Here is a 27,518-nt window from a genome sequence, read left to right as displayed (position 1 = left end):
TCTTCCCCTCAATTTTACTGTGTACCTAAATAGTCTTTAAAAAGTAGTTGTTAAAAAACATTAACCCTGTTACATCGCTAAAAAAAATATAATGGTTCAGAAGAGAGTTATGCAAAATCACTTGAAAAACACAGAATCGTTCCCATGGCAGAAGGCTTGATGGAGGTGTTAAGACACCAAAATAAGGTATGTGTGGCTAAAAGGAAGTCAATGAGCAAAAATGACACAAATGAACTTATTTAACAAAACAGAAACAGACTTAGAAAACAAACTTATGGTTACCAAAGGGAAAAGGTGGGGAGGGAGATAAATTAAGAATTTGGGTTTAAAATATACAAACTACTATATTTAAAATAGATAACCAACAAGGACCTACTGTATAGCACAGGGAACTCTGCTCGATATTCTGTAATAACCTAAATGGGAAAAGAATTTGAAAAAGAATAGATATATGTATATGTATAACTGAATCACTTTGCTGTACACCTGAAACTAACACAACACTGTAAATCAACTAGACTCCAATATAAAATAAAAAAAATTTTAAGTAAAAAAATAAAAAGCAAGTTAATGAGCAACGGAAGACCAGACAGTCATGAAGGCATCACAAAATTCTACTTGGCAGTGCTGCATGAGTTCTTTCTGAAGAAAGGGTAACACAGGCTGATGACATTCAACACTTGAATCACATCCTGCTTGAACTATTTAGGATTAACAAGCAACCTTCTGAGTACAGTTTGGGTTCCTGTGTCTTTTTTCCTACAAAGAGAGAGCTGGTCATCCTGACATGACTACTATAATCCACATGGCAATCATAGCTCTTCTGTAAATAAAGGAACTGCACTCTCGGTTATGTATCAGTCTCCTTCCTAACAGTTAGTAACCCCTAACCTCAGGGGAAGAACTCCCTGGTTTGTTAAGATGAGGCCTTAAGCCAGGTGGCTGAGGCTCAGATGTGGGACTGGGGTTAATTCACAAAAATGAAAAATTCCTTGTGAGATGTTCACCTTTTTTTGAGAGGACTTGACCTTGTAAGGCCTTTCTCCTTCTGTTTCCTCCAGAGCTATCTTAGAATCATAGGTAAGGTGATGGAATTTGACACTGTTTGACAATGGCTAGTTAGATGGTACTGATTCCAGTGAATTTCATTCCAAACAGGAGACTGGCCTTAGAGAATGGAATAGGTATGATAGATACTATTTGTTTCCCTCTTTTCATTTTCATAAGTCATACGTTGGGCCCTGTTCCAAAGCCGTGGATGACATAGAGACAGAACTTCCAAAATTATGGGAACTCTGTCACCTTGGAAAGTATAGTTCTTACCTGGTTTGGGGACCAGGTGGAACAGAAAGGAGTGGTAGGGATTTAGAAACTGCAAATGTTTCATTGCTGTTAAATAACTGCTAAGTAACAACTGGTTGCTCTGGTGTGAATGTATAGCCAGCTAACTTTATAGAATTCAATGAAGGATTTGGGACAGAAAGAAGGTAACAATAACAATGAAAACTGTGACTAGTACACTCACATGACCTCACTTGATCCTTACAGTTTCTCTGTGAGTCAGTTGTTATTATTGCCACTCTCCAGAAGGAGAACGAGAACTTGCCCATCCTGGGCAGGAGAGCAGTAGCTACATTAAGTCCTATCGCAATGTCCATACTCCACGTACATGCACCCAACCTTACCGACAGTAGGAGCCAGAATTCTGGATCGATTGCCAAAGGGCCAGAAGAAAAGTTTTCCTCCAAAATATCAAGATCTAATTTGTTTATGAGACAGTAGTAAATATATTTTACTAGTTAGAATGCACTCCTGTATCATTATCATGTTTTCATTTTATCTCAAGTCTTTTAATGTCTGACTATTCCATTTTTAATCAGGGTATCAATGCAATTCATAATTTCAATTTTTCCTCTCTAGTAATTATTAAAAATGCATGAAGTTGTGAAAAGTCCACATTGGGGATTATGGCTGCTGATTCACCCTCATTGGTATAACCAAAGCTCTGGAAGTGGAAAAGAAGAAATAAAGCTGGCTTCTAGAAGGTTCATTTAAATGGTTTAATGGATTGGAATGTCACAGACAACCAAGTGGTTTATATTTCACTTCAAAAAGATTCAGAATGGTTATATTTCCTCTCATGTGGGTAGAAAAGGAACAGCAAGTGGTAAGGGTGAAGAGTGGGGAATCATTTGGGCTTCAGCTTTTCTTGTCACCTTGTTGTATGGCCAGCCTCTCTCTTACAGGCAACTGGCACCTTCTGAAATGACTCTTTCTGTGAATAAATGAACATTTCATCACTTAAAGAGACCTTACCTACTGAAGGGTTTCTTCTAAAATGCTATAAACTATAAAAAATTATATATACATATGTATATATATATATAAATCTATTATTGAACTATGTACTGTTTTAAACAATTGAAGTGTTAAGTTTAATGTTGTTAATAGATGAAAATAATGTCAATCAAAACTCAAACTTGTGGGCTTTCCAAGAAAGAAATGTTAAACAAATATAAATACATTGGAGTTATTTATTTTAACATTTTATTTTCTTTAAAAAAATCTAAATGTTAAAAGCAGTTTAGGGTAATAGGATTTATGATGATAGAGAACATAAGTCACTCAGGATGTCAGGCAGTGCCTGCCGGATGGGATGCTTGAGTGAGCCACAGATGATGTGAGCTTCCAATAGGCACATATGTTTCCTTTGAAAATAAAGATTAAAATTGCAGATGTATTTGGGACAGAAATAATTCTGGAAGTTATAAAATGCTATTAAATAATTTATATCAAGACCATTCTAACACTGATCAATGGGTTTGCAATCTCTTAAAACCACTGGAATCCAAATTTAAAAAAAAATCACCTTCTGGTGTCCATGATATGATCTGGCAATATGTATGAAATTCATGCTCCAGGCAAAGCTTTGGCCGGCTTGAAATATTTTGGGCATATGTCAGTCAGTACATTACGCACTTTGTCGTCATTGTTCACTGGGGCCTAGGGAATCCTGCCGACTCCGGTGTAGGTTAGCTGCATCTAATCAGATTCAACAGCCTTCTTAACCATCATCCTTTCCTTCTCTCACTCTCTTTCCTGTCATATGCTGCAGCTTTTAGGCTACTCTCCCCTTTGCTTCCATGCCCTTCACACGTCATAGCTACTCTTCAAAGCAAGGTCCCAACCCATTGCTTCCGATGTCTTGAAATGTACACCTACCTGGATATTTATGGGTACCATATGCTGTATTACTGACAGGTATTAACCTTGCTTATGTGTAAGATTTAATAAACAAATTTTAAGAGTGTTAAGTTCTATTAAAAAGGTAGCAGTCAAATTTAGTTCAGTAATTCTAAATGCAAGAGGACTAAGGACAACTCTAATCAGAGGTCAAAGAAGACACAATGATGCGATAGCAGAATAGAGGCTTCTGCCCATGTATTCATTAGCTTTTCTGAATGAACTGAAACAGGAGGCCCACCTTCAGAGGTAAGAAAGTAATTTAGTCTTCACTGTCTTCTGCCCTAGCTTTTTTTTTTTAATCTCAGACCAGGTTACTCTTCGCCACATTGATTACTCCCAACTGTTACGGCTGGGGGTAGATGGAAGGTTGAGTGATGGGAAACAGACCAAAGTAAGGGTAGTTTCCTTCCCGTAACGGCAACCGATACCGACAGAGTCAGTCTCGGACACAGAAATGAATGGCACACTGCAAAGATGAAAACACGTGAATAATTTCCCCTTCCACGGCAGTTTTTATTAGAGTTATTATTAAATCATTTCTGAATTCAACTACAAATATTATTATACTTACTAACCCATAACTTAATTTCATACTGAAATATTTTCTTTGGGGTGCTTTAGATATTGACTTTTATTTAGGTTTAATCCTGCAAATGAATTAAACATGGGTGACTTGAGAAAGGATATCTTAATTAGGAAATGGCCAGGTACATTACTCAATTTTTAGAAATTTCATTTACTAATGTGAAAAAGTGTGACACAATGATGAGTCCTGTGCCAATTCTTTTGAGTGATAATTTATTTAATGCCTACTACCCTGCAGAATTTATATTGGATGAGAATGTTCATTAGCTGTGGTTGGAAATCTCATTATGTGAAGAATAAGTGAAGAACTAGAGACAGGAAAACTATTTTGAGTAAAAGCCAAAGACCCCCCAGTGATCTACAAGGCCCTGCCTGGTCCATTCTCTTCTGACCTCATTTTTTACCATTCTTCACTTTGCTTACTCTGCTTCAGTCACACAGTCCTCTTTGCTGTTCTTTGAGCAAACCAGGTGGGTTCCCACTGGATTTCTCCTTTTTTTCGGAAATGCTCTTCCCCCAAATATATGAATGGCTACCTCCTCTCTTTAAGTCTTTGCCCAAATGTCACTTGCTCAATGATGCCTGCCCTAACCTGCTATCTAAAATTGCATTTGTGCTCTCCCCAGCACCCCTTGCTCTGCTTCCTTATACCATAGCTCTTAATGCCATCTAACATACACTATACTTTAGTTATTTATTAGGTTCGTTGATATTGTCTCTTTACCCCTGCTAGAATGTAATCCTTACAAGGACAAGCATCTTTGTCTTTAGTTCACTAACATATCCAATAGAAGAGGACCTGGCACATACTACTCAATAAGAATTTTGTTGAAGGGGCAAATAAAATATCTGAAGAGCGACTGTGTAGATCAGTGGAGTGCTGCAGAGGGCAGGACTAGGATATATGGACAGACATAAAGGAGGCAGATCTTGGTTTAATGCAGGAGTGACTTTTCACATGAAAGGGTTTTCCAACATTGTCATGCAATCAAATCACCTGCAGAGTTTGTTAAAAATGGCAGCTCCTGGACCCCAGACCTACTGAAGCAGAAACTTCAGGGATCACCACAGAGTGCCTGTTTCACACCCAAGTTCAAGAACCACTGTCCTAAACTTTCAGTCACTGAAATATTCAAGTAGAGACTGAAAGGTCATGTGTCAAGGGTATTTAGGGAAAAAAAATGTTTATATGTTCATTGCAGACAAAAGCTGGGCTCAAAAATTCTATGATTTTATCAGATCAATTTCAAGATTGATTTATATATTTTGTGCTGTATTATTTAGAAAATGTCACCTTTCCTTTCTATCAGGCTCTGCTCTGGGATTGGGATGTATACCTCTCCAGGGGTACAGAAACAGAGCTCTAAGGAGTATCTCATGTTATTTAACATTTAACTCTTATGCAGAAATCTCATCACATCTAAGTATATGGGTGGACATTTCTAGTTATTTGGAAGTCGCTATTATTTCATTTAATGAAGGTAATTGAAATTTACCCTTAATTATGTTTAGAATCAATAAGAGGCCGTCCGAATAAGCAACCCATGAGATAACCATAATTCAAAAGAAGATCAAAGGTTAATAATCTGCAACTGAGAAGAACCCTAATTTGACATTCGATATTAAATTGAATATTCTCTTTTCATAAGAATATAATGTGTAACAAAATATTTTCACTATGAAATGTATAGATCAATTTCAGAAAAATGAAGGTTGCCTTTTAAATAGTGGTTGTTGTAGGTACAGATAAAGTGAAACTGAATCCAAAATGACGAAACAAAAACAAAAAATAACTGGAGAAAGCAAACAGCACACATCAGACCGTCGCAGGCAAACTCCTTCTCTCCCAAGCCCTGGAGTCCATGTGCTTTGCCCTCTGGCTGGCTGAAAGGTTCAGAAGATTTATTTCTCAACTCTCTAGTTAGATATAATTACCTAGATTGGATTTCTTTCAATCCACAATTATATACAAATGGGTTTTTTTGCTTTGGGCTAGAAAGATCATTTAAATTAATTTTTTTAATGTTTCCCATTATGGCATACATTTGAGTAGGGAAATAACTGAAACATAATTTAGCATTATGAGGAAAAATAGTTACCATTCACTGAAGCCTGTTCTGAGTAGTATAATCTGTGCCAAATTCTTTGAAGATCAGATATTACTGCATTGTTTGAAAGCAATGCTGACTGTATCAAAATGAAGTATAATATAAAATGAAGTATAATAATAATAATAACAGCAGTTCCCATATATTGCATGTTGATTCTGAGTCAGATACTGTTTTAAGTGCTTTATATGAACTGGCTTATTCAGTCCTGTACCCTAATGAGGTAGGCATCAAACTTATCCTTAATTTGCAGATTAGGAAACTGAGGTGGAGACATCCAGCTGCCCAAGGACACACAGTGGCAGTCACTGAACCGCAACATACTTCACCTTTCATTGTACTTCTAGGAAAGTACTTTAGGAAATGTACAGTTGTTCAGAATTCATAAACATTTAAATAAAAAGGTTTTTATTTGAGATTTTAAATTTAAGTTAAACTTTATGAGCCTTGAATGATTTATCTTTAAGTATTTTTACTACCTTTTGCTGTCTTTAAACGGAAGTGTGTGTGCGTGTTTTACTGTATTTGAGTGTATTTTTCTAATAACATATTTTGAATGAAAGTTGGCATATCAAGAATTGGCTGGACTCAAAAATTCATAACTGAACCGTGAGAGCACTCGTTCTATAATCCTTAGTTTTAAGCATTCTGCCAAAACTGGGACAATGTACAAAACACTTGACACTCACCTGCCTCACAATTTTCAGGCACAATCCCATTATACACATGCTGGCTGAATGAAATCCGTACATCTTCTCCTTCCATGTGAATGACCAAGAGACCAGTGGTTGTCCTAGCTGGGAACCCTTGGTCCACAGCTTTTAACTGCAGCCAGATAGGAAAATATTCTGAAGCTGGGTTTTGCTGAAGTTGAATTTCTCCTGTGTATTCATTAATAGAAAACACTGACTGGGGCTCTGCAAAACTAAATATGACAGTTCCATTGGGCCCCAAGTCTGGGTCACTGGCTCTCAGGATGGCGGTCATCTGGTTAGTAGGTGACTGGGGGGAAAGAAAAATATCAAAGGGGTTCTGTTCCCAAACTGGATCATTGTCATTAACATCAGTGACATGTATTTTTATGATCACCGTGGTGCTTCTTGAGCCCTGGACACCACAGTCTCTGGCCACAGCCTTAAATGTATGATCAGCTCTGGCTTCTCGGTCAAGGATGTGGCTGGTTCTCAATGTGCCCACTACGGGATCAATGGTGAATGCCCCAGAAGCCTCATCTGCCAGAGAATACTCAGTTTGCCCATTCAAGCCTTCATCCTTGTCCACGGCAGAGAGCATGAGAACCACGGTTCCCACTTGAGCGTCCTCTCTCACAGAGGCCTGGTAATGGAGCCTGGAGAAGGAAGGACTGTGGTCATTGTCGTCCAGAACTCTGACTTGCAGCTGCACCATGGAGCTCCGGGGTGGATCCCCCAGATCAGAGCACAGGATGACTAGGGTGAAGTTGCTGACTTGCTCCCGGTCCAAAGCACGAGTGATTGAGAGTTCTCCTGATGTTTCATTAATAGCAAAGTACTCATCAGTATTTCCATCTAGTAAAGAAAACAAATTCAAAATACATTTGAATTCAAAAAGTAGCAGCCCTTTGCCATGAATATATATATCCATTCAACAAATATTTATTTCTGATTATTACATCCTAGCACTTTTGTAAGTACTTTTGTAAGTACGTGATAAGGTCCCTGACCTCATGAAGTTTCTATTATCAGGAGATAAACAAAAAAATATATAATTCAGTATCTATCTTAATTCAATCAGTAATTTGAACACTTGCTTTGACTGATTTGCAGCAGTATGATTTGTTTTGTGTGCAACTTCAACTTTTTATATTACTATAGTTTTCCTTTTGGGAGGATTAAAATGTATGTTTTACGTGAAATAAAACAGTAGTCAGGTATAAGCAACAGGATACAATGTCCATTTTTAGACATCAATCAAAAAATAACAGATTGATGTATGACAGCATACCTGTAATTTTCCCAAATGTTACTCGCTACAGATTGAATGCCAGTTATACTACTGCAATAAGGTCTCTTCTACATTCCACGCCTTCTGTGCATGAATCATAACACTTCTGTTAGAGATACTGGAACATTTGTCTGTCTCTTCCATAACATAAGCCAGGATTATGTTTTATTCTTCTCTATATCCTTCAAAAAAAAGTTCCTTTTGCTATTGTACATGGTACCAAGTAGAATAAAATTTTAAACTGAACACAGGGATAAAAAGTTTCCAAAGGCAGGTTAAAATCACCCCAAAAATTAGTTGGGAAAATGCGGTTCAATTACCTACTAGCCACATTCTTGGATGAAGGGCACCATTCCCAACAGTGTGGGAACTTACTGGAGCCTAGCCACAGGCAGTGCTGGGAGCTGAGGAGAAGAGACTGCATTTGTACGTCTTCATAAGATGTGTTAATTTGTACCAAACACAGGGATGGTGAGACAAACTACATTTCTGTGGCATTTGTGGTTGATAAAGCTATTCATTCCCTCAGTAAACATTTCAACAACACCTGTCATGTACCAAGTATGTGCTGGACACTGGGAATACGAGGAGCGGAAGATGTGATTCTGGCCTCCAAGAGTTTACAGTCCAGGAGGAAAGGTATGTCAGTACCTGAACATTAAAATATGGTGTGAAACTCACACATGCAGGGCGCTGGGAAGCACAGAGGATGAGCACAGGGTCTTGTGTTAGGATGGCCAGGAAATGCTTCTTAGAAAGAGTGACATCAAAACTAACTCCTAAAGGGGAGGAAGCCAGGCTACAAGTCTCAGTGGAGGGGAGAGGGAAGAGGGACAAACCTGGGTTAAGTCCCAGGAATATGACAAATTAATCGTTGCAAACATTTTAGTGTGACTAGAGCACTGGGTTCTCTGGGTATTTGAGTGTAGAGGGTAGGGAGACAGAGGGTCGACAGTGGCAAAAACATAAATCTGGAAGATAAGCAGGCATCCGATCATGAACTGTCCTGTGTACACTGCTGAAGACTATATTATTTTAAAATCTACTGGGAGGCCCTGCAGGATTGTAGACAGGAAAGCGTCATGAATCACATTTCTGTTTTAGGAAGAGTACAGGGCTGCAGTGTCAGAGCTTGATTAGACTAGAGGAAGATTAGGAGGCTACCATGGTATCTACGTGAGCAATGAGGAGGTTCTGCAATAATATGCCCCTCAAGGAAATGGACACACTCCAGAGATATAGAGGAGGGAAATAAGGAGTAAGGAAGGGAAGACTCATAATCCAGCTTAGGGGGAAGACTCAAGGATGTTTAGACCAGCTGTCTTTAAAATGAGGTCTGAGGACGCTGGAGTTATATTAAGTTATCTAAGGAGTATCTGGAAACAGGTAAATTTTAAGGTAATTTCCAGAAGTTCAGTTTATATATCCTTATTCCTAAAATTGTTCTGCCTAAGAAAACCCCTGGGATCTTGTGGGTTTGTACTTCCCCAAATCACTTTTATAATCACCCTTCTTGCAAATTATAAAAGAAAGGTTACCTCTCACCCCTCTCAACCTGACCAAGGTGTACCACACCAGGGTGTGAAAGTTTCTAGGCTACCAAGCAAAGGGGCATTCCAAATATTGGTGTTTCATGTTGAAACAGGGACTGACGTTAATGCCTAGGAAACACATCCTTTTTATGTTGGAGAGGGTCTTTGCTATGAACTAAATTTTAGGACCTATTCAAGCTCATAAATAGTAAATAAATAAAAAAATAATGACCATTAATTGATTTGGGGGCATATAATGCAGAAGGAGTTTAAGAAATAACTGTTACTACTATAGCAACAATCTGCCTCCCATGTAAACAATGTGAACAAGGATTTTGAGTGCTTACATCTGTAACAAGATGTTTTTAAGGGCATGTTGAACAAAAAAAGGCTGAAGATCACAGGCAGAGATTCTAGAAGAAGCCAGACCATGATGAAGTGAGTGAAAAGGGAATGATGTTAAGTTCAGTTTTGGATACATTGATAATGAGATGCTGCTAGATATAAAAATTGGGTCCTTGAGGCTGTCAGAAAAAATGGTGAAACAATTTGAAACAGAGGGAAAAAATAAGTGGGTGTCCTAGGGGTGAAAAAAAAAAAGATTAGGGTGTGACTAGTATGGCTTTGCCATCTGAGTTGTCTTCCAGGTATTTGATCTTCATTGTCTTTCAGGTATTTTATCTCTGTAAATTGTTGAAAACTAATACATAATGAGAATGGTTCTTGTTCACAGAAATTCAAATTAACTGTGTCTAGTGGAATGGCATTGATTACTATCCGATGGATAGACCTCTTCTGCATTTCAGAATTCCTTATTTTTGCTCTGTGTGTGTATGTGTCTGTTTCTTACATTTCTCCTCGAAATAATTTTAACACCTGTTTGGTTGTTTATTAGCTAATGAGTTGAATAAAAATCTTTGGAAGTTGTTAGTTTTATATTTGTATGAGAGTCATACAAATATGTCCTTTGATGGGAAGTTCTGGAGTGAGGATGACACAGAGCAAAGTCCACAGTCTACCACAGGTCATAAAGTGTGAACAAAAATGCTATTTCTTGTCCAAGGCACTGATTCTGATTCTGCTTTCTCACTGTAAAAAGGAGAGAGAGTGGAAAATAAAAATTTATTAGGAGGTAGGATCAAGATGGTGGAGTGGGAAGAGTCTGATCTCACCTCCTCTCAGGAAGACATCAAAACTACATAAAGAGAAACTCTCTCTGAGACTGACCTGAAGATTAGCAGAATGGCTCTTCTACAACCAAGATTACAAAGAAAGAACCATGTGGAGTCTGGTAGGAGGGGAGGAGAAGAAATCTAGTCAGGACCCACACCCCTGGTGTGTGACCCAGAAGAAGAGAAGGATTTCACAGGCTCAGGGGTCCCCCCTCAGGGGTGAGGGGTTTGAGCCCTACATTGGGTATACCAGCCCTGGGGGCCAGCACTGGGAATACAAGCCCCTTTAGGTAGTTTGAAAACCAGTGGGGCTTAATGGAAGTCTGTAGGAAACTTAGACTCTGCTCTTGAAGAGTGTGGACACTCACTTGTTTGTTCCCAGTCCCAGCACAGAGGCAGCAGGCTGAAACATGCCTGGTGCTCTGGCCAGCCTGCTATGACTGCTCCAGTGCACCTTAACCCTGTCTGAGACAGGCTCTTTCTTACCTCAGCCCCTCCTGCTCCAGCCCCACTCCTTGACAAGGCAGAAACCATCAGTGCACCTTGGGAGAAGCCAGGGCTTGCACCAGCCTCCTATTCCAGCCCTCTGGGTCCTAGCCCCACCCCTGGCCAAGGCAGAAACCTCTATAGCACCAAGGAGACACTAAGCTCACTCAGGATTGTGGCCCCAGCCCCTCAGACCCTGGTCCCACCCCCTGACAGTGCAGTGACAGCTAGTGCATCCCAAAAGAAGACATGTCTCATGATCACTTTAGATCCAGCTCTACCACTAAAGCCACTGGGCATAGGCAGACTGCATAGGGGTGCTCCAACTGCTCCAACACAAAGACATGACTTCAAGACCAAGAAGAGTATGTTTTCCCTAATTTCACAGAGACAAACAAACAAAATGAGAAGAAAGTCATAGAGAGTCAAACAAAATGAGAAAACACAAGAACATGTTCCAAAGCAAAGAGCAATATAAAACACTGGGATGGGGAGGAGGGAAGCCTAATAAAACAGAGATAAGTAATTTACCTGATAAAGGATTCAAAGCAATAGTAATAAAAATGTTTACCAAACTTAGGAAAAGAATAGAGGAATACAGTGAGAACTTCAACAAAGAACTAGAAAATATAAAAAAGAGCTAATTAGAACTGAAGAATACAATAACTGAAAGGAGAAATACAAAGGAATTAACAGCAGATTAGGTGATACAGAGGAACACATAAATGACCTAGAAGACAGAATAGTGGAAATCACCCTATCAGTGCAGTAAAAAGAAAAAGAGTTTAATAAGGATTATTTAAGGGACCTCTAGAACAATATCAAGCATACTAACATTCGTGTTATAGGGGTCAGAGAGGAAGAGAGAGAAAAAAGGGGCAGAAAGCATATTTGATGTAATTATAGTTGAAAACATCAGTAACCTGAAAAGGAAATGTATCCAGGTCCAAGAATCACAGAGATGCCTAAATAAGATGAACCCAAAGAGACTCACACTAAGTCATTTCATAATTAAAATGGAAAAAGTTAAAGAGTGAATGACAGAATTTTAAAGACAGGAAGAGAAAAACAGAGTCACATACAAGGGAACCACAATAAATATTAGCTGACTTTTTAGCAGAAGTCTTGCAAGCCAGAGGGAGTAGCATGACATATTTAAAGTGCTGAAAGGAAAGACCCTACAACCAAGAACACTCTACCCAGAAAGGTTATCATTAAGAATTGAAGGAGAGAAAGAGTTTCCAGACAATCAAAAACTAAAAGAGGTTGTTACCACTAAATAGGCCTTACAAGAAATGTTAAAATGTCTTCTTTAAGTGAAAAAGAAAAGGCTATAAAAAGAAAAATTTTAAAAAGATGTGAAGAAAAAAAAACTCACTGATAAATATAAATATATAGTAAAGGCAGTGAATCAACCACTTAAATAAGCTAGTACAAAGGTTAAAAGATAAAAATTAAAAAATCAACAATAACTATGAGAAACACTGAAGGGATATAAATAAAGATGTAAAATATGACACCAAAACTTAAAGCATGTTGGGAGTGCAGTGAAAAATGTAAAGCTTTTAGGATGTGTTTGAACTTAAACTCTATCAGTTTAAAACAACTATATGTAATTGATATATATGAACCTCATGGTAACCACAAATAAAAAATCTCCAATGGATACACAAAAAGCAAAGAGAAAAGAATCCACACATAAAACTAAAGAGAATAGTTAAACTGTGAGGGAATAGACTAAAGGAACAAGAAAAGAACAGAGGAGAACTATAAAAACAACCAGAAAACATGTAACAATATGGCAGTAAGTACATATCTGTGAATAAGTACTTTATGTAAATAGATTAAATGCTCCAATCACAGGATATAGGGTGGCTGAATGGATAAGAAAACAAACCCATCTATATGCTGCCTATACGGGACTCACTTCAGATCTAAAGACATATTCACCTGAAAGTAAAAAGATGGAAAAAGATACTCCATGAAAATGGAAATGAAAAGAAAGCTGGGATAACAATATGCATATCAGACAAAATAGACTTTAAAACAAAGTTAATAACAAAGACAAAGAAGGGCATCATATAAACGGGTCAATCCAAGAAGATATATCATTCATAAACATAAATGTACCTAGTACAAGAGCACCTAACTATATAAAGCAAATATTAACACACATAAAGGGAGAAACTGACAGAAATACAATAACAGTAGAGAACTTTAATACCCCATTTACATAAATGAACAAATCATCCAGACAGAAAATCAATAAGGGACACATTAAATGACACAGTAGATCAGAAGGAGTTAATAGATATCTACAAAACATTCCATTAAAAACAGCAGAAAACACATTCTTTTCAAGTGCACATAGAACATTCTCCAGGACAGATCACATGCTAGGCCACAAAAAAATCTTCAATACATTTAAGAATATTGAAATCATATCAAGCATGCATCTTTTCTGACCACAGTGGTATGAAACTAGAAATCAACTACAGGAAGGAAACTGGAAAACACACAAACATGTGGAGACTAAACAACATACTACTAAAAAACCAATGGGTCAACAAAGAAATAAAAGAGGAAATTAAAAAAAAATACCTTGAGATGAATGAAGAGAAAAGCACAACTTTCCAAAATCTATGGGACACAGCAAAAGCAGTTCTAAGAGGGAAGTTTATAGTAATTCAGGTCTAACTCAAGAAATGAGAAAAATCTTAAATAAACAAGCTAACTTTCCATCTAAAGGAACTAGAAAAAGAAGTACAAAGCCCAAAGTCCACAGAAGGAAGGAAATAATAAAGATGAGAGCAGAAGAAAATAAAATAGAGACCAAAAAAAAAAAAAAAAGAAAGAAAAGCTCAGTGAAACTAAGAGATGTTTTTTTTAAGATAAACAAAATTGATAAAACTGCTGGCCAGACTCATCAAGAAAAGAAGAGAAAATCTAAATAAATAAAATTAGAAATGAAAGAGGAGAAATTACCACTGATATCACAGAGATACAATCATAAGAGAATACTATTGACAGGTATACAGCAGCAAACTGGACAACTTAGAAGAAATGGAAGAATGCCTAGAAACATACACACTTCCAAGACTGAAGTAATGAAATTGAATCAATAATCAAAAAACTCCCAACAAATCAGAGTAGGACCAAACCAGAATTTAAGGGTTTCTATCAAACACTTAAGGAAGAGTTAATACCTATCTTTCCCAAACTATACCAAAAATTGAAGAGAAGGGAACACTTCCAAACTCATTCTATGAAGCCCTAATATCAAAACCAGACAAAGACACTACTAAAATAAATTACCAGGTCAATATTCCTGATGAACATAATGTAAAACCCTCAACAAAAATATTAGCAAACTAAATTCAACAATACATAAAAAGGATTTTTAATCATGATCAACTGAAATTTATTCCAGGGATGCAAGGATGGTTCAATATCTGCAAATCAATCAAGGTGTTACACCACATCAAAAAAGGGGAGGATAAAAGCCATATGATCATCTCATTTGACATAGAAAAAGCATTTGGCAGAACTCAACATCCATTTTTGATAAAATCTCTTATCGAAGTTGGTAAAGATGAAACATACCTCAACATTATAAAGGCCATACGTGACAAGCCCACAGCTGACATCAAACTCGAAATTGAAAAGCTAAAAGCTTTTCCTCTAAGATCAGGAATAAGACAAGCATTTCCACTCTTATCACTTCTATTTAACACAGTATTGGGAGTCATGGAGAAGGGCAAAGTGGGTGAAGGGGAATCATGGGCACAAACTACTAGGTATAAAATAAGTTACAAGGATGTAATGCATAGCACTGGGAATACTCAATATTTTATAATAAATTTGTATGGAGTGTAATCTATAAAAACATTGAATTATTATGTTGTACATCTGCAACTGTAAGTCTACTATACTTCAATTTTTAAAATGTTCTTCAATGGGACTTAGATCTAGGGTACAGTCAAGATAGGGAGATATTGAGGTCCAGTGGTAGCTGAAGACAGGAACTGGATGAAATGACCAGAAAGAGTGTGTCTACGAGAAAAGAAAAAGATATGCCAAAAAGATCCAGAAAACTCTAACAAGTCAGAGAACCACCAGAAGAACAAAGATATTGGGAAGACTTGTCTAGAAAGACAGATGAAGGACCAAAAGAAAGTAAGTGGCTTTCTGAAGTCAAGGTGAGACCAAGTGTCCAGGGCATGGTGCACAAAGACACAAAGCAATGCAATTAAATTAAGAACTGAGGGCTTCCCTGGTGGCGCAGTGGTTGAGAGTCTGCCTGCCGATGCAGGGGACATGAGTTTGTGCCCCAGTCCGGGAAGATCCCACATTCCGTACAGCGGCTGGGCCTGTGAGCCATGGCCACTGAGCCTGTGTGTCCAGAGCCTGTGCTCTGCAATGGAAGAGGCCACGACAGTGAGAGGCCCACATACCGCAAAATAATAATAATAATAATAATAAAGAACTGAAAAAGATCCAACGCATTTGGCAACAGCGGGATCTTTTATGTCTCTGGAAAGGGTAGTTTCGGTGGAATGACTGCAATGGAACACATTTTACAGCAGGCTAAGAAATGAAAGTAAAGACACAGAAACCAGAGTGTAGACAATTTTTAAGAAATTTGATTGTGAAGGAAAAGAGACAGTGAGTGAAGGGAGACATCTATGCTTTTCAAGATGGGAAATACTGGAAATACTGATGGGAAAAGCCAGTAGAGAGGAACTGTTGACCATTTGGGAAAGGGAAGTGAATGGTCAAAAAGAATGTCCTTGATGCCGTGAGAGGGGACAGGTGCTGTCTGGGGATTGTTCGTAGCTGGTCTTCAACAAGATAAATACAAAGAAATTAAGAGTAAGTATTTAGAAAATTTTATAGCAACATGAGAGAATAATCTTATGTCTCCATAAGACAGTAATAGTTTTTAAAAACTGGGGTTGCATTTTGTATGCCTTTGATTTTTTTCTCCCAGTAATTTATATTTATTGGATTTTACAAAAGTATCAGTCACAACAGATTGGAAATTTCGAAAAACACAAACCCTGGTCCTTAACCACAATTGGTAGTGTAGAAGTTCCTAAAGACTTTGATCTCTGGGGTATTGTTGTAGATCTGAAGAGTTTCATTGGTCTGCAGATCTGGGAATTGTTTTTCTACTCATGTCCTCCAGGCCTGAAAGAAAGTCTTGACTGCTCAAAATAATAAAAATAATTGATCATATGAGAGAAGTGAAAATAGAAAAAAGTGAAAATAGAAAACAAAAGCTATCTGTTCCATCCGTACATGCACTAATATTAGTGGATTACTAACAGCGAGAGTTGTCAAGGGCAGATTTTTGAGGAGTTTGGAGGACACTGGATCAGGGTGGCTGTGGGGAGGAGGAGAGGAGGCCCAGGGCACCAATCAGTTCTTAGCAGGTGTGCATTCTGTAGACACTGCACTAGATACCAAATGCTGAATGCACTCCATAAAGTGTGTGTCAACCGAGTTGGTATCCTGGGGAGGGGGGGATTTAAATAAAGATAAAACTTACCAATTATGTGATACCTGACAGCTCCATTATTGCCAGCATCCATATCAGAGGCCAAAACAGTGTAGACAAGCCCTGGCTCTTGGTTTTCCAGAATCTCAATGTCATGCCTGGGGACAATAATCTCTGGTGCATGATCAATGTCATGCCTGGGGACAATAATCTCCGGTGCATGATCGTTTTCATCTCCCACAGTGCAGAGAATTGTTGTAGTCCCAGACAGAGCAGGGGCTCCCCCATCACGTACAAGTACTGACAAGGAATAAAAGACGGCACAGATAGTGGCCATTAATTCATACCTAAAATATGTTGCCCTAACCAGACAGCAACAGACCAAATTAACTGGGTAGCACTGGGTCAATAATATTTTATTTAAAGACAACCTACTGAAATTTAAAATTTCACCTCTCAATGACCTGCTGCCTATTTTTGTTTTTGTTTGTTTAGCACAGTCAAGGGATCCCTTACCTTGAAGGGTGAGGACTTCCTGAACTTCTCTGTCAAGTGTGGTGGTTGTCACCACCTCCCCAGTGTCAGGATTTATCTCAAACAACCCAAATAAAGCGCCTGGCATGATTTCAAACTGAAGCTTGGAATTGATTCCTAAAAGAAAATATAGAGGAAAAACTCAGCCATTATCCCCTTGGAAATCATTTGTCTCTTCTCCTTTTACCTATGAACATATTAGGCCATAGATAAAAAAAGGCAAGAAACGTAACCTTCAAATTAAGGTCAGAAACAAAAACTTAAAACAACTCTTCTGGCTGGTCTTGCTAAATAAAAGCCTCCTGGCTGAAATGCTGGGTTTTCAAAAATCCTTCCCACAGTGAATGCTTAAGATTTTCTCCCTCCTATAAAAAATTTCTTATGAGTGTGCAACCCTACAACATATTCCTAATTACTCCTGCTAACACCCGATTGTGATTTAATGACATCATTATAAGCTTGCAGGGCAAATGACAATTTCTGTAGGTGGACCCTCTGTTTAAAAGCTTGTGCCCAAAGAGCTTCAAGATGGAGGAAGAGTAAGACATGGAGATCACCCTCCTCCCCACAAATACATCAGAAATACATCTACATGTGGAACAACTCCTGCTGAATGCAGGCAGAAGACCTCAGACCTCCCAAAAGGCAAGTGACTCCCCGCGTACCTGGGTAGGGCAAAAGAAAAAAGAAAAAGAAAAAAAACAAACAGAGACAAAACAATAGGGACGGGACCTGCAATAGGGAGGGAGCTGTGAAGGAGGAAATGTTTCCACACACTAGGAAGCCCCTTCTCGGGCAGAGACTGCGGGTGACGGAGGGGGGAAGCTTCAGAGCCACAGAGGAGAGCGCAGCAACAGGGGTGCGGAGGGCAAAGTGGAGAGATTCCCGCACAGAGGATCTGTGCTGACCAGCACTCACCAGCCTGAGAGGCTTGTCTGCTCATCCCCCGGGGCGGGCAGAGGCTGGGAGCTGAGGCTCCGGCTTCGGAGCTCGGATCCCAGGGAGAGGACTGGCAGTGTGAACACAGCCTGAAGGGGGCTAGTGCATCACAGCTAGCTGGGAGGGAGTCCGGGAAAAAGTCTGGAGCTGCCAAAGAGGCAAGAGACATTTTCTTGCCTCTGTGTTTCCTGGTGCGTGAGGAAAAGGGATTAAGAGCATCACTTAAAGGAGCTCCAGAGACGGGCGCGAGCGGCGGCTAACAGTGCGGACCCCAGAGACGGGCATGAGATGCTAAGGCTGCTGCAGCAGCCACAAAGAAGCCTGTGTGCAAGCACAGGTAACTATCCACACCGCCCCTCCCTGGAGCCTGTGCAGCCCGTCACTGACAGGGTCCCGTGATCCAGGGACAACTTCCCCGGGAGAACGCACGGCGCGCCTCAGGCAGGTGCAACGTCACGCCGGCGCAACGTCACGCCGGCCTCTGCCGCTGCAGGCTCGCTCCGCACTCCGTACCTCTCCCTCCCCCCGGCCTGAGTGAGCCAGAGCCCCCGAAACAGCTGCTCTTTAACCCCGTCCTGTCTGAGCAAAGAACAGACGCCCTCCGGCGACCTACACACAGAGGCGGGACCAAATCCAAAGCTGAGACCCAGGAGCTGTGAGAACAAAGAAGAGAAAGGGAAATCTCTCCTAGCAGCCTCAGGAGCAGCGGATTAAATCTCCACAACCAACTTGATGTACCCCGCATCTGTGAATAGACAACGAATCATCCCAAATTGAGGAGGTGGACTTTGGGAGCAATGATATATATATATGTCTTTTTCCCTTTTTTTTTCTTTGTCAGTGTGTATGTGTATGCTTCTGTGTGTGATTTTGTCTGTATAGCTTTGCTTTTACCCTTTGTCCTAGGGTTCTGTGTGTCCGTTTTGTTTTTGTTTTTGTTTTAGTATAGTTTTTAGCATTTGGTATCATTGGTGGATTTGTTTTTTGGTTTGGTTGCTCTCTTCTTTCTTTCTTTTTGTTTTATTACTTAAAATTTTTTAAAAATAATTATTTCTTACTTTAATAACTTTATTTCATTTTATTTTATCTCCTTCTTTCTTTCTTTCTTTCTTTTTTTTCTCCCTTTTATTCTGAGCCGTGTGTATGACAGGATCTGGTGCTCCAGCCAGGGGTCAGGGCTGTGCCTTTAAGGTGGGAGAGCCAAGTTCAGGACATTGGTCCACAAAAGACCTCCCAGCTCCATGTAATATGAAATGGTGAAAATCTACCAGAGATCTCCATCTCAATGCCAAGACCCAGCACCACTCAATGACCAGCAAGCTCCAGTGCTGGACACCCTATGCCAAACAACTACCAAGACAGGAACACAACCCCACTCATTAGCAGAGAAGCTGCCTAAAATCATAATAAGGCCACAGACACCCCCAAACACACCACCAGACATGGACCTGCCCAACAGAAAGACAAGATCCAGCCTCATTCACCAGAAAACGGGCAATAGTCCCCTCCACCAGGAAGCCTACACAACCCACTGAACCAACCTCAGCCACCGGGGCACACACCAAAAACAACGGGAACTACAAACCTGCAGCCTGCAGAAAAAGAGACCCCAAATACAGTAAGTTAAGTAAAATGAGAAGACAGAGAAACACACAGCAGACAAAGGACCAAAGTAAAAACCCAGCAGACCAAACAAATGAAGAGGAAATAGGGAGTCTACCTGAAAAAGAATTCAGAATAATGATTGTAAAGATGATCCAAAATCCTGGAAATAGAATGGAGAAAATACAAGAAACGTTTAACAAGGACCTAGAAGAACTAAAGACCAAACAAACAATGATGAACAACACAATAAATGAAATGAAAAATTCTCTAGAAGGGATCAATAGCAGAATAACTGAGGCAGAAGAATGGATAAGTGACCTGGAAGATAAACTAGTGGAAATAACTACTGCAGAGCAGAAAAAAGAAAACAATGAAAAGAATTGAGGACAGTCTCAGAGACTTCTGGGACAACATTAAACACACGAACATTTGAATTATAGGGGGCCCAGAAGAAGAAGAGAAAAAGAAAGGGACTGAGAAAATATTTGAAGGGATTATAGTTAAAAACTTACCTAATATGGGAAAGGATATACTTAATCAAGTCCAAGAAGCACAGAGAGTCCCATACAGGATAAATCCAAGGAGAAACATGCCAAGACACATATTAATCAAACTATCAAAAATTAAATACAAAGAAAAAATATTAAAAGCAGCAAGGGAAAAACAAATAACACATAAGGTGATCCCCATAAGGTTAACAGCTGAACTTTCAGCAGAAACTCTCCAAGCCAGAAGGGAGTGGCAGGACACATTTCAAGTGATGAAGGGAAAAACCTACAATCAAGATTACTCTACACAGCAAGGATCTCATTCAGATTTGATGGAGAAACTAAAAGCTGTACAGACAAGCCAAAGCTAAAAGAATTCAGCGCCACCAGACCAGCTTTAATACAAATGCTAAAGGAACATCTCTAGGCAGGAAACACAAGATAAGGAAAAGACCTACAATAACAAACCCAAAACAATTAAGATAATGGTAATAGGAACATACCTATCGATAATTACCTTAAATGTAAAAGATTAAATGCTCCAAACAAAAGACACAGACTGGCTGAATGGATACAAAAACAAGACACATAGGAATGCTCTCTACAAGAGACCCACTACAGACCTAGGGACACATACAGACTGAAAGTGAGTGGATGGAAAAACATACTCCATGCAGATGGAAATCAAAAGAAAGCTGGAGTAACAATTCTCATATCAGACAAAAAAGACTTTAAAACAAAGACTATTACAAGAGACAAATAAGTACACTACATAATGATCAAGGGATCGATACAAGAGGAAGAAATCCAAGAAGAAGAAATGTTATAAATTTACAATGTATAAAAATTGTAATTATTTGTGCACCCAACACAGGAGCACCTCAATACTTAAGGCAAATACTAACAGCCATAAAAGGAGAAATCGACAGTAACAGAATCAGAGTAGGGGACTTAACACCCCACTTTCACCAACGGACAGATCATCTGACATGAAAATAAATAAGGAAACACAAGTTTTAAATGATACATTAAACAAGATGGACTTAATTGATATTTATAGGACATTCCATCCAACAACAACAGAATACACTTTCTTCTCAAGTGCTCATGGAACACTCTCCAGGATAGATCATATCGTGGGTCACAAATCAAGCCCTGGTAAATTTAAGAAAATTGAAATCATATCAAGAATCTTTTCTGACAACAATGTTATGAGAATAGATATCAATTACAGGAAAAGATCTGTAAAAAATACAAACACATGGAGGCTAAAGAACACACTACTTAATAACCAAGAGATCACTGAAGAAATCAAAGGGGAAATCAAAAAATACCTAGGAACAAATGACAATGAAAACACACGACCCAAAACCTATGGGGTGTAACAAAAGAAGTTCTAAGAGGGAAGTTTATAGCAATACAATCCTACCTTAAAAAATAAGAAATATCTGAAATAAACAACCTAACTTTACACCTAGAGCAATAAGAGAAAGAAGAATAAAAAAACCCCAAAGTTAGCAGAAGGAAAGAAATCATAAAGATCAGATCAGAAATAAATGAAAAAGAAAGGAAGGAAACTATAGCAAAGATCAATAAAACTAAAAGCTGGTTCTTTGGGAAGATAAACAAAATAGATAACCCAGTAACCAAACTCATCATGAAAAAAGGAGAAAATTCAAATCAAGAGGATTAGAAATGAAAAAGGAGAAGTAACAATTGACACTGCAGAAATACAAAGCATCATGAGAGATTACTACAAGCAAGCCTCTGCCAAAAAAATGGACAACGTGGAAGAAATGGACAAATTCTTAGAAATGTACAACCTTCTGAGACAGAACCAGGAAGAAATAGAAAATATGAATAGACCAATCACAAGCACTGAAATTGAAGCTGTGATTAAAAATCTTCCAACAAAAAAATGCCCAGGACCAGATGGCTTCACAGGTGAATTCTATCAAACATTTAGAGGAGAGCTAACACCTATCCTTCTCAAATTCTTCCAAAATATAGCAGAGGGAGGAACACTCCCAAACACATTCTACAAGACCACCATCACCCTGATACCAAAACCAGACGAAGATGTCACAAGGAAAGAAAACTACAGGCCAATATCACTGATGAACATAGATGCAAATATCCTCAACAAAATAATGGGAAACAGAATCCAATAGGACATTAAAAGGATCATACACTATGATCAAGTGGGATATATAACAGGAACGCAAGGATTCTTCAATGTACGCAAATAAATCAATGTGAAACACCATATTAACAAATTGAAGGAGAAAAAGCATACAATTATCTCAATAGATACATAGAAAGCTTTCGACAATATTCAACACGCATTTATGATAAAAAAAAAAAACCTCCAGAAAGTAGTCAGAGAGGGAAATTACCGCAACATAATAAAGGCCATATATGACAAACACACAGCCAACATCGTTCTCAAGGGTGAGAAACTGAAACTATTTCCACTAAGATCAGGAAAAAGACAAGGTTGCCCACTCTCACCACTATTATTCAACATAGTTTTGGAAGTTTTGCCACAGCAATTAGAGGAGAAAAAGAAATAAAAGGAATCCAAATCGGAAAAGAAGAAGTAAAACTGTCACTCTTTTCAGATGACACGATACTACACATAGAGAATCCTAAAGATGCTGCCAGAAAACTACTAGAGCTAATCAATGAATTTGGTAAAGTAGCGGGATACAAAATTAATGCACAGAAATCTCTTGCATTCCTATACACTAATGATGAAAAATCTGAAAATGAATTTAAGAAAACACTCTCATTTACCATTGCAACAAAAGAATAAATTATCTAGGAATAAACCTACCTAAGTAGACAAAAGACCTGTATGCAGAAAATTATAAGACACTGAAGAAAGAAATTAAACATGATACAAATAGATGGAGAGATATGCCATGTTCTCAGATTGGAAGAATCAACATTGTGAACATGGCTCTACTACCCAAAGCAATCTACAGTTTCAAGGCAATCCCTATCAAACTACCACTGACATTTTTCACAGACCTAGAACAAAAAATTTCACAATTTGTATGGAAACACAAAAGACCCCGAATAGCCAAAGCAATATTCAGAAAGAAAATCGGAGCTGGAGAAATCAGGCTCCCAGACTTCCAATTATACTAAAAAGCTACAGTAATGTAGACACTATGGTACTGGCACAAAACCAGAAATATAGATCAATGGAACAGGATAGAAATCCCAGAGATAACCTCATGCACATATGACCACCTTATCTTTGATAAAGGAGGCTGCAAGAATATACAGTGGAGAAAAGACAGCGTCTTCAATAAGTGGTGCTGGGAAAACTGGACAGCTACATGTAAAAGAATGAAATTAGAACACTCCCTAATACCATACACAACAATAAACTCAAAATGGATTAAAGACCTAACTGCAAGGTCAGACACTATTAAACTCTTAGAGGAAAACATAGGCAGAACACTCTATGACATAAATCACAGCAAGATCCTTTTGGACCCACCACTTAGAGAAATGGAAATAAAAACAAAAATAAACAAATGGGGCCTAATGAGGCTCAACAGCTTTTGCTCAGCAAAGGAAATCATAAAAAAGATGAAAAGACAGCCCTCAGAATGGGAGAAAATATTTGCAAATGAAGCAACTAAGAAAGAACTAACCTTCAAAATTTACAAGCAGATCATGCAGCTCAATAGCAAAAAAACAAACAACCCAACCCAAAAATGGGCAGAAGACCTAAACAGGCATTTCTCCAAAGAAGACATACAGATTGCCAACAAACACATGAAAGAATGTTCAACATCATTAATCATTAGAGAAATGCAAATCAAAAGTACAATGAGATATCATCTCACACCGGTCAGAATGGCCATCATCAAAAAATTTAGAAACAATAAATGCTGCAGAGGGTGTGGAGAAAAGGGAACCTTCTTGCACTGTTGATGGGAATGTAAATTGATGCAGCCCCTATGGAGAACAGTATGGAGGTTCCTTAAAAATAGAACTACCATACGACCCAGCAATCCCACTACTGGGCATATACCCTGAGAAAACCGTAATTCAAAAATAGTCATGTGGCTTCCCTGGTGGCTCAGTGGTTAAGAGTCTGCCTGCCGATGCAGGGGACACGGGTTCGTGCCCCGGTCCGGGAAGATCCCACATGCCACGGAGCGGCTGGGCCCGTGAGCCATGGCTGCTGAGCCTGTGCGTCCAGAGCCTGTGCTCCACAATGGGAGAGGCCAAAAGAGTGAGAGGCCCGCGTACTGCAAAAAAAAAAAAAAAAAAATCATGTACCACAATGTTCTTTGAAGCTCTATTTACAATAGCCAGGACATGGAAGCAACATTAGTGTCCATCAACAGATGAATGGATAAAGAAGATGTAGCACATATATACAATGGAATATTACTCAGCCATAGAAAGAAACAAAATTGAGTTTTTTGTAGTGAAGTGGTTGGACCTAGAGTCTGTCATACAGCATGAAGTAAGTCAGAAAGAGAAAAACAAATACCGTATGCTAACACATATCTATGGAGTCTTAGAAAAAAAATGTTCATGAAGAACCTAGGAAGAAGATGGGAATAAAAACATAGACCTACTAGAGAATGGACTTGAAGATATGGAGAGGGGGAAGGGTAAGCTGTGACAAAGTGAGAGAGTGGCATGGACATATATACATTACCAAATGTAAAATAGATAGCTAGTGGGAAGCAGCCATATAGCACAGGGAGATCAGTTCGGTGCTTTGTGACCACCTGGAGGGGTGGGATAGGGAGGGTGGGAGGGAGGGAGACGCAAGAGGGAAGAGATATAGGGATATATGTATATGTATAACTGATTCACTTTGTTATAAAGCAGAAAGTAACACACCATTGTAAAGCAATTATACTCCAGTAAAGATTTTTAAATAAATAAATAAATAAATAAACACAAACAAACAAACGAAAATGCTTGTGCCCAGTTATGTTACTCTGTTCATTCTCCAGACAGGAGGTGAGCATGCAGAATTGCTCATGTGTGTATTTTTGGTTCATTTTGTTTTCTACTTAGCATTCAGTCTGTTATCTGGAGTGAGAAATGTGGTACCATGTTATTATGGATTTTGAAAATAATTCTTCCTATATTTCTGCAGTTTCATTTCCCTTCTGAGAAAAGTATCACATCATTTCCATCACTGGGTATGAAGATCTCTCATACCATTAACTTGAACGAGTTTATCCCATGACATTGCAGTTTATTTGCACTTCACACAAGTTCCTTTCAGTCATTTTCCTATGTTCTTTTCTTCACTGACGAGTATCTAGGTACAGACATAGTACTTAGCATATATGATTTACACTTTAATAAATGATGAAATACTCTTCTTTGGACTTAACCAAAAAACTTCAGTTACACATTTCCATCTTGCCTGTCTTAAAAAATAAATTTTCATCTCCTATGATCTAGTAGATACAATATAGAACTGAGTGCTGGAAAAAGTGGAATATAATGCTAGTTTTATACAAGAATAAATATACATGACTTCTTACTATGTTACTTGAAAGAGAAAGGATATTTGGGATTATCTGCAGGCATTTTAATAACCTTGAGAAAAAAGTCTAATAAGGCAGGATCAAAGTATATGATATGGTATAATCAGAGGTCACCAGAAAATTTATTCTGTCATTAGGCATTAGGCATATTATTATATTAATGATTATTTAATGTTCATAGTGATTTCTTTGATCTCATAATGATCTTAATCTCTTCTTTGGTCAAGACAGAATTTTTTAAAATTCCAGATTGATAAAATTTGTTATTCCTATCTCATCCTACATTATGAAAATGGGGACTATACCAACTTAGATCTACTTTCTTTGTTCCTCAAACATTTGGAGCATAACTAGGTGCCAAGCACAGTGCTGTTTGCCAAAGAGAGAGTGGTGAATCCAACAGGTATGGCCCCTACCTGCAGGGAGCTTTCATGGAGAACAGCATCTTTTAATTTTTGGACCCTTAATTTTTCAATAATTCACTCATTTATAATATGTTATTACACATTATACATATTATATATTACATATTATATTATATATTATACAGTTTAAACTCCTAACACTTGTCAACTCTAGAAAATGTCTTCACATTCTTAAACATAAACTCAAATCTTTTCCGTTTCCCTTCCTCCTATTGGTCTACTTATTCTCTAATGTGCTTTACCTTTGTATCCAATACTCCCCTGACACTTTAGAAACTTTCAGATTTTATCATTTCTATTACTCTATATAGCTTTGATCCCTAAGGTAACAATCTACTCACCTTCAATCCTCCTAGTATATTATTAAGGATAAATGAGATCTTTATTTATAACTGTAGTTTGCACATATACGATTTCACACACCAATCTTCACACCCTTCACAACTTAAATAATGTGAGCTAAATTTAAAGTATTATACTATGGCTCTTTTAGAATTCAATTAGTGCCTTGCTTCTTCCTCCTCACACACTTATAATCCTCCAGATCAAACACAACATCATCAAACTTGAGAACCAAGAAAATAAAAGTAAAATAGAGATTATTGAGTCTAATTCCATCACCTTACTAAGAAAATGGGAAATCTGGATCTGAAGATATTCAGTGATATGCTTACAACACCCGAAAGGATGTGTGTGTGTGTGTGTGTGTACACATACATATATTTGTTCTTAGACCTCAAGACCTACAGTCTTATGACTTCTTGCTTTCTCCTACTCTAGGATACCCCTCTTCAGTTCATTTCCTTTCCTCTTCAGTCCAGCCCCATGAATTAACACTTTGGCAACCTTGCAAATTTCCTCAGGTACTGTGGCTTTTTACCAAAGAAGGCCAGCGAAACCTCAGTCCAGATTCATTCCAGCCATCTCTCTGTCCTCCTGGAATATTCAGCATATAACTGGGGCTGGAGAAAACTTCACAACAGCATAGATGGAGGTCACTGAAATGTTACTGTCATCTGGCAATCTTTCCAGATCCCCTTGGTCACCCCTCTCCTATTCATGACTTCTACCCGACCACCCCCTGGTTCACTCTCACAAATCACTTCCCTTCCTATTTCCTAGAGAAAATGGAGGCATTGGGAAAAAGCTTCCTCAACTTTCTGCATCTGTATTCAACTCTACCTCCTGCTTTGTGTCTCAATGGCAAAAGTAATTTTTCAAATACCCTCTTGAAATTTTCCTGTCAGTTCTAATCTTTCCCATTTATATTTTTTCCTTAAATTATATTTTAGCTGTAAGAAACAAGAGTTTTTTCCTCCTCTTTATAGCCAAGTATCTTTTAAAAATTCTCTGCACCTAGCTTGAAACCACTGTC

The 27,518-nt window shown here is 38.4% G+C and overlaps 1 protein-coding gene across 1 annotated transcript in view; it reads right to left on the bottom strand.

Moving 5' to 3' along the window:
* DCHS2 (dachsous cadherin-related 2) overlaps positions 1-27,518 on the bottom strand; it is a gene marked incomplete at both ends in the record, with an annotated part of 288,779 nt that overhangs the window by 57,996 nt on the left and 203,265 nt on the right. The window contains 3 exons of the mRNA XM_079716852.1: positions 6,629-7,486; positions 16,664-16,912; positions 17,129-17,263. Of these exons, the coding sequence (XP_079572978.1) occupies positions 6,629-7,486; positions 16,664-16,912; positions 17,129-17,263 (1,242 nt within the window). The remainder of the gene's footprint in view (positions 1-6,628; positions 7,487-16,663; positions 16,913-17,128; positions 17,264-27,518) is intronic.

The sequence above is a fragment of the Hyperoodon ampullatus genome (assembly GCF_949752795.1).
Source record: "Hyperoodon ampullatus genome assembly, chromosome: 1".
NCBI lineage: Eukaryota > Metazoa > Chordata > Mammalia > Artiodactyla > Ziphiidae > Hyperoodon > Hyperoodon ampullatus.
Note: the sequence above shows the minus strand (reverse complement) of the source record. Positions and strands in the feature narration are given on the sequence as shown.